The 11,394-nt window shown below is 36.8% G+C and overlaps 1 protein-coding gene across 1 annotated transcript in view; it reads right to left on the reverse strand.

The window, feature by feature from the left end:
- Window positions 1–272: 272 nt before the first annotated feature.
- The window catches only part of LOC149067738 (uncharacterized), a 35,733-nt gene continuing 24,611 nt past the window's right edge, over window positions 273–11,394 (reverse strand). The window contains exons 19-23 of the mRNA XM_089252173.1: window positions 7,551–7,621; window positions 5,747–5,847; window positions 3,083–3,260; window positions 2,841–2,968; window positions 273–558 (exon numbers count right to left, since the gene is read on the reverse strand). Of these exons, the coding sequence (XP_089108299.1) occupies window positions 482–558; window positions 2,841–2,968; window positions 3,083–3,260; window positions 5,747–5,847; window positions 7,551–7,621 (555 nt within the window). The 3' untranslated portion in view covers window positions 273–481. The remainder of the gene's footprint in view (window positions 559–2,840; window positions 2,969–3,082; window positions 3,261–5,746; window positions 5,848–7,550; window positions 7,622–11,394) is intronic.

Genomic DNA, 11,394 nt, shown 5'->3' on the forward strand with positions numbered 1-11,394 from the left:
GACCAAACTTTTTTTTTTGCTCAAGCTAGTAATCACTCAGACAAGATATTATGCACCAATATATAAATTTCTTAGTCGACTCGATGCCTGGGGTTTTTTAAGCTCTGCTGTACAGCAGTGGTTCTGAAACTTTTGCCGCCTGCAGCTCCCCAGAATAGTCTAATAAAGAACTGATTCAAGACATACATCAATAATCAACTAAACACGTCCCTGACATGAGTTGACAGTACACACAAGACGACGTGGAATACAACTTGAGAACCAAAGCCGAATGGACATGTAAATAAATATTTAATCATTTTGAACGCACATACAAATGTATATTCATATATCGGGAGGTATAAAAATAACACATAAACAAAACTTAAAAAAAATCGGTGTTCTCGCAAAAATGTGTGTTCTAAAAAAATATATGGAATTAATGAATGAATGGCGAACTTCGTTTCAGAAACATACACTTTCACTGCATGACTCGCTCACTTCATTGTTGTTTGCATTCTGAAACGTCAACACGATTCTTTAAGCCTCTGTCATCAGTCCCAATATGAGGCAGTTGCGCTGAAAAGAAAAATTTAAATATTTATATAGTTACTTTATGAAATCACGGAGAAGAAGAAAACAAAATCAGGGCGGCGAATGAAAACAAAGTGCAATTTTTGGAATTTTTTGGCAATACTTTCATCTGAAAAGACGATTCTATCAAAATCAGCTGTAGATAACATTCTTGTTGTGCATGCTGCTTGAACTAACTGAATCAAATCCAGTTAAGCTGCCATTTCCAAATACTTTGTTTCAAGGTGGCGCCACTGATTAAACCATTTTTCAAGAGGTACCAAAAGTTCCATATACCACATTTGTCTTTAGCGAATGAATCACATCTTTCTAATGTTTACGCTACCCAATGTTAAATGTCTAATGTTACGCTATGGAAGTTATTTTCCTAAAATGAAATTTACTACACACCACTGTTCCCTCACTCCCTAAGCTGCGGGAACGCTCACTTCTGCACGGTGAAAATGCTTCTGCTCAGAAAATCACAAGATACGCCATATGTGCAGAGATGGTATATTGCTATTCCATGCACAAGACAAGTATGTGCTGTATTTTATGTAGAGGGGAAAATTACACTGAAGAGCAGTCGAATTAGAGATAACTGCCTAGTATTGTGCAGCATTACCTTTTGCCCTGACCTGATGACAGAAGCGATTAATTTTGGCATGGACTTGACAAAGCACCTGAAGAGTCCGGGCTACACACGAATTCATTACTTCTCCAAAAAGTCTTTCACAGTTCACAGATTTTTTTGTGGAGGGTATAAATAGCCTGAATGTGCCCTTTGTTGAAGGTGTACCAAATAAGCTAGATTAGACTGAGGTCCGGGACCTACCTGGCTAGAAAGTAAAGTTAACGTCCGTGGAGCATTCCGCCAATCAATTTGATACAATGCAGGAGCGATGACATGGTGCATTGTCTTGTTGAAGAATGGGTCCCCGATAGGATGCTGCAGCTGCATAAATAGTAGTACACGATCCTCAAGAATATTTTTGATATCACAAGCACCAGAGGCCAGATTTCAATCCACGTAAATCCCCAGACGAGAAAAACACCTCCACTGGGCACACTGCTGGCTTGAGTGATCTATTCCTTCATGAAGTTAACACAGTGCTCATATGCTGCCTTTAGCATGTACCAAATCTCTACTTGTCTGTCCAAGCAACCTTTTCCCATATTTCTAGGGTCCAATGGTGATGTTCCTGTGTCCAGGCTGATTGTTTAGCCTTGTGACGTGCAGTCAGCAGAGGTACTCTCATGGGACGATGGCTTTTGTGCCCCATAACAAGGAAATGACTCTAGATGGCGTGGCTGCTTACAGGTTTTTGTGCACCAGCGTTAAATAGCCATACTTTGTTGCACTGTGGCTTGTCTATCTGCTGTTACAATGCAAGCTCACCAATGTTGACCTTGCTTATTCACACCCTATTGTTCAAGGCAGTTGACCCTGACTAGAATGTATGTACTCACAATAGACCCTTGACACTATGGCATGTAAAAAACCCATGCACGAGTTCTGAGATGGAGTGACCCATACGCCAGACCTGACAAAGTTTGGCCAAGATCAAATACACTTAGATGCTCCGATCTTACCTCAAAAAACGGTTTGCAGGGTTAGCATCGCTTAGGTCACAATTTTTTTGACAGGAAAATAAAACTTAAAAAGCAGCATATAGGTGGCGCTAATGTACACAAGTCAAAGAAAATATACGCAAATAAAGAGCAGAATGTCTTCAAATAATTTAATACAGCAGAATGCGTTAAACGTGACTACCACCACAGGGGAAAACACGTTGAAGATGAGTCACAAATCCAGCTACGGCAGAGTGCAGCAGGTCCAGATGTATACATGACACTTCTTGGTGGAGTGCATCTTTTAGTTCCGACAGATTGGATGGACCAGATCTATACACTTTTCTTTGACTTGTGTACATCACACACAGTACCACCTATCGGCTGTTTTTTAAAAACTCTTTCCCTGTCTTAAAGAAATTCCAGTGACCTAGCGATGCTAACCTTGCAAACCATTTTTTATTTTGCTTATTTTTCCGATTTTTATTCATTTTTAAAGCTTCTACTGATTTTTTTCCCACCCTGTATAAAGCCTTTGTATACCCAGCCATATCTATAATTTGATTGCTCTTCAATGCATAGTGCACACACACTGGGATAATTTGCATAAAACAAATTCAAAGATTGATGCACACAACCACTGCAGATTATACACAGGAAATCAATATCTAAAAATTAAAAATAATAATAATTAATAACATAAAAATGGAAATTACGATAGTCGACTTTAGCTCCTTCTTTACTGTAGAAGGTTGGCTTCACCATCATTTTCGGTTCCTTGCTGTTTTCCTTAGTGTCCTTGTTTTCATGGAACGGTACTGATTTGGTTCTCATCTTTTCAAGACTGTTAAGAAAACGAAAAACAATTATATCATGTTCGATTCTGGTGAAAATTCCCTTAAAAAAAAACAAGAGCATTCATGGATATCAGTAATAGACGTAACTTGAGACATTTTACCTGTCTCGTTTTGATTGGGACAGCAATTTCTTGTGTTTCTCGAGCTCCATCTCCAATTTTCTGATGCGCCTGTCTTTGCTGCGAGTGATAGCCTCTATACAATAGGCGTTGACAGCTCCACTTCCTGCAACGAGTATGTCTCTGTTGATCGGATTTGCTGAAACTTGCTTTGGTTCCACTGGAAATAAATTTTTAATTGTGTAATTGCAGTTTGAGGTATTGGAAATCGATAAATATGCAAGATGATGACTAAGGTGAAGGAAGAGAGATTTTATTTTGCCATAGTCCATTCCAAATTTGAACATCATACTTGTCAATGAAATAGATTAGGCAGTCAGTTGATAGACAATGGAAGATAGAAACTGCATTCCCTGAAAATAACTTACAATAGATACCCTGAATACCTTCATGAACTTTTCCGTTGCACCGCTCTCTTCTTAAGCAATGTTTTTTTTCTGATCACCCACTCAGAAACCCATAGGATTCCATATTATACCCTCCTTTTGTTCCTAAAGTGGGTAATATAACCCCCTCTGTAGGGGAACTTCATTCATAGAAAAGTAAATAATCTTTGTCTGATATAAACACACAAAGAAACCAACAAAAAAAGACAAATAAAGGAAAAATCATGAAATTCCTAACACGTTCGAAAATTTTTCTGTTGAGCAGCCAGGAGTGAAAATTTTGCAAATAACCCAAGTGGGATCCTCAGTCAGCATGAGTAGTTACATTTATCCGCTGAAGATGAACGACACCTATTATTGTTTTGAATTTTATGGTTTTTCCTCCATTTGTTTTTTGTTGGTTTCATTTGGTGACTTTACTCATAGTTTGAAAAGTAAAAAATTATAGATATGGTGGCACTAAAATTCACACATAGCACTAGATATGCACTCAGACTGTTAAGCCGGGTTTTCCTAGGAGCAGGTTTCCTGTGCCACGCGCAACGTGATTCGCCCAGCGCGACACGCCATCCACTTACCAGTAAGAAAAGCAGCATGACTGTTTTCCTACAGAGCGCAATACGCCTGACGACAGCGCTTCACATCAGGCGTGATTGGCCAACTGCTTCTGGAGGAGTCAAATGTGTTGTGTGGCGCGGTTTTGCCGATATTCTCTTCACTCTTGTGTGTTTTCTTTTCCTTCCCTTCAAACTGGAGCATGCAGATGACAGAGTAGCTGATGCCAAGGCCATGTACTATAATATAGCCGCATTTATATCTGATGCGCCATGCTAGGAAAATACAAATGCGTAGCGTGATTATGTAACACGTTTCTGCCGGCGCCAAATGGTCTAATTCGGTTCACGTGGCGCAAGAAACCTATTTCTAAGAAAACCCGGCTTTAGGTACGAATACACTTCTCTGGTGCAATTTGTTAGATATAAAATTACCTATGGTGATATAGTGGAGTTGTGCACGGTTCGAAAGAAAAAAATTTTATCATTGATATTCGGCCTATAAAGAAGTACAGAAAAACCCCTCTTATGGGCAGGGAAAAACAAAATTGTCTAAGAAAACTGTTACAGGGGAATTTAAAAAATATATATGCAGTGAAACCTGTATGAAAACAGAACGTCAAGAGACTGAAATAATATTCTGTTTTAGACAGAGATTTCCATTTTATGAAGGTGCAAATCAAAACACTAATCACTGAACAGACTATATTCTGATTAAACAGGTTTCTGCCTCATACAATGTCCGTCTTAGACAGGTTTCACTGTATTATTATTTGAGCGTAGAAGAGGGGTTTCACTGTATTATTATTTGAGCGTAGAAGAGGGGTTTCACTGTATTATTATTTGAGCGTAGAAGAGGGGTTTCACTGTATTATTATTTGAGCGTAGAAGAGGGGTTTCACTGAAGAATATAGCCCACAAAAGAATTCATGGATAAAATATAGATGACGAGCCAGAGATTTTATGCACCCAGGTTTTACTGCATGTGGTCACTGCTAAACAAAAAAAAGTCAAAGCCATCGAAGCTTAAGAAAATAATAATTTCTTACCTATATGAAAGATTCGAGTATGGCAAAATGGCGAACCATAAGTATGAAGTATGATACACTGATATCCCAAATCACAACGTGATTCTCCAATAAATTTATTAATTTATTAATAAATTTATAACTGGGATTTAAGCAATGTGAGTCTAAGAAGAAAATAAATGCCATGAACCTACACACAAACGTTTGTGTTTCTGAAGTAGCAGCATCTGCAATTGGCAGGTGCTAATGAAGTCATCCAAAACCCCACAAACTTCTCCAGCTGCCCACCAAAAGACAAATATAATGTGTGGAACAGGTAACCAAAACATTGCATCTTACTTAGAACTACAACAAAAAATGTTTAGATTTTGTTCATTGTTATTTTTTCCATGTTGGTTAAATGTCATATTCAGGATAAGATCAATAAACCATAGAATAAAACAAAGGACGATCAAAAGATAGCCACAAATTCTAAGAAAAGAGACATTTTTCTAAACTTCGAATTATCCAAACATCAAGGGGAAAAAAAATCAAATTACACGGTAATTTCAACATTAAACTTAATGGGAAAACTCAAGGTTAATACTTAAAACTTAAGCCATCTAAAAATTTGAATTAGCCAAGTTCGCCTGTGTTTATACAGACAAGCATGAAATTACAAAGATGAATATTACAAACCTTTCGACTCATCAAAAAGATCTTGCATTCTTCTCAACTCGTTTTTGGTAATGGACAATTTATTCTCCAGAAACGCATTGTTCTCTTCCAACTTCTTAACCCTAAACAAAGTATAATATTGTACATACAAACAACACAGAAAATTTCTTAATAAGAGAATGTAGGCTTTCACGATTATAGAGGACTAAGGAGTCATAATCCAAAATTTACAACAGCTCCTAATATAAAGGAAAGACTTCTTTTTTTGAATATTTACGCTGAGGTGAACTCAGAAAGAAAAGTCTACCAGCTGTGCGAGTTCACCTCGGCATAAATTTCCAGAAAAAAGTCTATAGTTCATATCTTGGGCTAAGAAAACTGAATATGAACCTTGTAAAGGTTCTTTTGGAGAATTTCTAATGAATGCTGGTATAATTCCGGAAAGTTTCGTGAGAGAATTGTGGAAAACAATTATAATGCTTGAGGAAAGTAAACAAATTTACGAGTGGTTTCCCACTTCTGAACCGGTGAATTTTCTTTTGCAGACCAAATTTGTTCAGGATGACTCTCAAATTTCCAAATAAGTGAAAATATTGCAAAAACTTGCCAGTTACATCTCAGAAGACTGTCAAAAAAACAACTGAGGGGCTTGTTAGTTTGTTTAACGTGTCCATGAGTTTCTGCCAATAAATTTAGAGCAAGAAATTACAATTGAAAAGAGTTGCAGCAAGTGTTCTTTTGATTCTAGCCATGAGAATCCACTCATTATTGCCTGAAAGGCAAATTTTGCAACAACTCTCTTCATTTGCAATTCCTCGTGTAAAATCTGTTGGCAGGAACGTCAGTATACACTTAACAAATCAACAACTTTAATAATTCTCACATCAAGCGATTGCAGAAATTTGTGAACCCCCAGTGAGAGGTGTTTAAAAAATATACACAGTGAAACCCCTATATAATGGGAACTGGAGAAATGTATCATTGGATTGAGACAGCACTGTAATGAATATAATTATTTATTTAAAATTTTTACAATGAGATAGCAACTTTTATTTTGGAGATTGTCATAGATGGTATCATTTTATAGGATTTTCACTGTATATCACATGGCACACAACTTTGTTTGACGATCGATGCATAAGGTGTAGGCATCTAGTGATATATGCATGTGCTACAACAAGCCCATATACCAGAGAAACACACATTCTGGTTTACATAATTACCCTGGACTGCACCTCTTTTCCCCACAATATTCTTACTAAACATTTCTTCGTGACTGGAGACTTTTAACACTTCCCACAAACTCGGGCAAGGGGGGATTGTCTTCCCCTCATTCACAACAAAAATTGTATTATTGGCATAGGTTGAAAGGACAGAGGGGGGTGGGTGGGCAATTTCCCTCCTACCCCCTCCCCTTTTAGAAAGCCTGTATCTGCACATGTATGGAAAGGTAATAGAAAAGATAATAAAATCATTCTCATGGTTAAGGGATTTTCAATGTTATGGGTTGTGGGTCCAAACTTGAGTCGCAGGAGCTCCTGAGATGGATAGTACAAATTCATTTATTACGCAACTGGTTCCACTAATTTCGAATGACAAACACTCTGTTCATAAAGAATATTTAACTGCATTTAAATTCGAAATAGATCCACGGTTTGCAAAGAATATTCCATTGTTGATTTTTGGTCACTGTTACAAAATGTTTAAAAAAACCCCATGGTAGGCACTGTCATATTTTCTCAGTCAGCTAAGATTTGAAAAGGTGTGAAATATCAGTTTATATAGAGCACATATAGAACTAATAAATTTTGACTAAAAAACCTACCTCTGGCGTAGTTCAAATGATTCCACTGAAATGCCAGCAGTTTGTGACCCTTTGCTTCTTGCAATCTGATCCTGCAAAGAAAAAAAATAGCTATCAGAGATTAAAACATTGTTTTTTAACTTGAAGAAGGTAAAGAAATAATTAGAGATGTGAGGTGAGAATATTCTCCTGGATGTAAAAATTAGAGAATAATCACGAATATTCATTTTTCTTTTAAGTAATTTAATTTTTTTTGTGAAATATAAATCAGTTTTCATTGTCTGAAACATTTACAACAAAACAATTTTTGCTATAATCACCCCCTAATGACAACTTTAGTTCGAGAATATTCTCCAGGTCATGATGAGAGGTTTTAAAAGTTTGGTTATAAAGATTTTATAAACCTTAGATTAAAACCTTAAATTATTTTAAAATTAGATAAATTTTCAGAAATAAGTTCACAACAATAGTTATTAAATTAAAGTTGATTGATATAAAGGAAGCTATTCTTATATAATCACCTTCATTCTAAGATACAGAATTGTTTTCTTCAATGCACACATACATTTAAATTCGGTATCACTCACATTTCTTTAAAAGTTGTGCAATTCAGCCCTGTTGGTTCAATTTTCTTGCTTTCAAACTTTAATACTGTGGTCTACAAACTTCAATATTCCCATCTTCTTGACGGAGGACTACTATTATAAATTACTAGAGAATATATTCTCATCAAAAATAATTATTCCCAAGTTATTTATTGAGATTATTTATTATAACACATGTTATTACATATATTCTTGATAATACTCTCTGGAAAGATTTCGGTAACTGAAGAATATTCTCTGGAAGGACTATTATTAACTTCAGAATAATTATTATGTTCTATAAGAATATTCCCTAATAATTTATGAAAGTAGTCCTACCAGAGAATATTCCCTGAAAGATTATTCTTGAGAATTTTACATCTCTAGAAGTTATGAATCAATAATGTACCTCAGACTAGAATCCCAGGATGATGATGAGAGAGAGAGACAGACATTAGCAAGGGCTTGTCAAATCAAAAAGGAAAAAAAATGGTAACAGCTGAATTTTTTAAAAGGTTTTTTTTTTTTTTGCAAAAAATAGGCCTAAAGTACAGAATTTTAACGTGTATAAGGAACCCCCTGATTTGGGCTTAAAATTTGGAAGACAGTTTTCATCAACGAGATTTTTTATTTTAAGATATACAGACATGCCAACATTGGCTTAAAGCTCGTCAGTAGTGATGAATGCTCAGTTTTGCCATGGGTTGTCCTATTACCCATAGGACAACATATAATCATAGTACAATAAAAAAAAAAATTCACTCAAAAATTTAATTTTTTTACTTTAATTCAAAGTTTATTGTATAAAGCACCTCAGTGGCACTGGAACCTAGAGGGCTCTGGCCACATGCCCCCCCCCCCCATCTCCCGAAACAATGTTCTGAGGTCACAGTGTGTTTTAATAATTCATGAATATTCAATGTAATCCCAACCTGCATACGCCCTTGTGAGCCGTTCATATGGATGTTTGGCAAACAATAGACCTCCCCTCCCAGTTTTCCTCATATCAGAGCTCCTACAGTACCTAAGACAAAACATTCTTTCCGACACAAGTTCCGTGACCTCGACCATGCACTATGCAAATGAAGCCAGGTCTGGACCTGCTGTGCTGAACCATTCAAAAACCTGTTTTTAGCCCACAGCATGGAGAGGTTTTGATGGAAAACAGATTTTTTGCGTTTGGGCATTGAGTAGAGCCGTACCTTCTATAGCAGAAAGCCATTGCATGAAGCTTTGACTTTCAATAAGTCGCCCATTTCACCTGCAGCCATTGGATAAAGCAGGCCGACGTATGCAAAATCTTTACCTTTTTTTGCAGTATACACAATGACAATATATGCAATGGTGAAATGGACAACTTCAGTGTTGTCACGAGCTTCATGCGGAGGCTTTCTGCTTAAAAGGTATTGGTAGAGTGATGGATTTAGATGTGGCTGTACAGATGACTTTCTGTGCACAGACAAAACAGATCAGCTCAAAGTTTGTCTTCCCTCAAACTTTCTCATATGCGTATACAAGAAATTTCATCGTTACAGTAAATATTGACGTAATTTTATAAAAATAATTAAAATTAGTAAAACACAACAAAAAACTCAAAGACCCGATTTTTTTAAACCAATTTCCGTAGTATTGAGAGTCTCCTATAGCTCTATAGTTCATTGTGGCCATCTGTCGAAAATACGGACAAACCATAGCAGTTGGCAACTCTGGATATATAAAAAACATTTTTATACATCATAGAAACCATTAAATTCTTCATCACGCTCATCTAATATATCACAATCAACTACATCAACTAGTTCATTATCAGTCGATTTCTGAGAGCTGTTGCTTGACGGACGAATGGCTTACAGTATTACAAGTTATGAAGATTTGAGTTTTGAGGAATTGAGTGATTTGTTAATATCTATAATACTATCCATGTGTGTGAAAAAACTTTTGTTTGGGACTCAATTTTTGGCAAAAGGAAGGTTTCTTATACATGTTAAAATACTTTAATCTTTTTTTTTTTCCAACTTTTCTGTCAGTTTGTGATGGTACATGCACTGTTTTGTTTTGAAATGCGAGAGGAACATAGTGCATACAGAACATTACAGAAGTCATTGAGAATTATGCATCACCAGCATTGGTGTACGCAAAGGGGGTTTTGGGGTTCTAACCCCCCCCCCCCCGCCCTTGAGCTAAGATTATAGAGTTATTTTGCAGGAAAAAAGTAAACAACCCTCAGAAGGAAAAAAATCTGAAACCCCCTTCTCGAGAAAATTCTGCGTACGCCTATGGTACCGAAACAAGAAACTACAAGAAAAACATGAAAATAGTGAAATGCCCTTCATACTTCGTCATGCCAACATTGTACATGGAGGCAGAAAAGCGAAATTAATTTTCTGTCTCAATGTGTTTTCAACTAGAAAGCCATTATGAAGTATAGGTGGTGCCAATTGCGAGAAGCAATGGCAAGACCCCAGTTACAGACTGGAAATGAATTAAAAGCTACGCCGCTGATTGAACACTTGTGCTATAAGTCAGATTTATGGTTTTGTTGCCTATATATGGGCTACATAAATTTTGCCTCAATTTTTTCATTTTTGCCCAATTTTCTTGATTTCATATTTTTCAAATTTGCCACATTAGGCTACAGCCCGCTTATCCATCTCCCCCCTCCCCTCCTAGTAAATATGTCTCTGTCTCTAACTCGTGCTTGAAGACTTTCTTGTTCATTTATTTGGTCACTCACTGCCATGGCTCTTTGCTCTCAAGGACACTCTTTTTATCATTCACTTGTTTTCACACTGTTTTGGTCGCTCGCATACTTGTACACTCTAAATCAGTGCTTCTTGACCGCCGTACTGTGATCCGGTACCGGGCACTGTCATCTGTGAAACCGGCCATGAGTAATTTATCATTTTATTTTTTTACCATAAATTTTCCATTAGTCGCGTTTATTTATGGGCATTCCACACAAAAAAAGAAAAAGAATCAACCAGGCAAGATTTTAAAAGTTAAAAACCACTGCTCTAAATCGTTTTTTTCAGTTGCTCAGCAACATCGTTCCTCAATCTCTAGGTCCCCCCCCCCCCTTTTTGGTAACTCACTGACCAGTTCCATCACTTTTTCAATCACTCTCATTGGCGTACCTGAAGGGGAGGTTAGAACACGAACCCCCCCCCCCAAGCCGAGATTATAGTGTTATTTTGCAGGAAAAAATGTAAACCCCTCTTTCCCCCCCCCCTCCGAGAAAATTCTGCATACTCCTATGGTCACCAGTGATATTTAAACTTTAT

Source organism: Pholcus phalangioides, unplaced genomic scaffold, assembly GCF_987345545.1.
Source record: "Pholcus phalangioides strain wild (caught in Gottingen) unplaced genomic scaffold, Ppha-v1.0 ptg000028l_1, whole genome shotgun sequence".
In the NCBI taxonomy this organism is placed as follows: Eukaryota; Metazoa; Arthropoda; class Arachnida; order Araneae; family Pholcidae; genus Pholcus; species Pholcus phalangioides.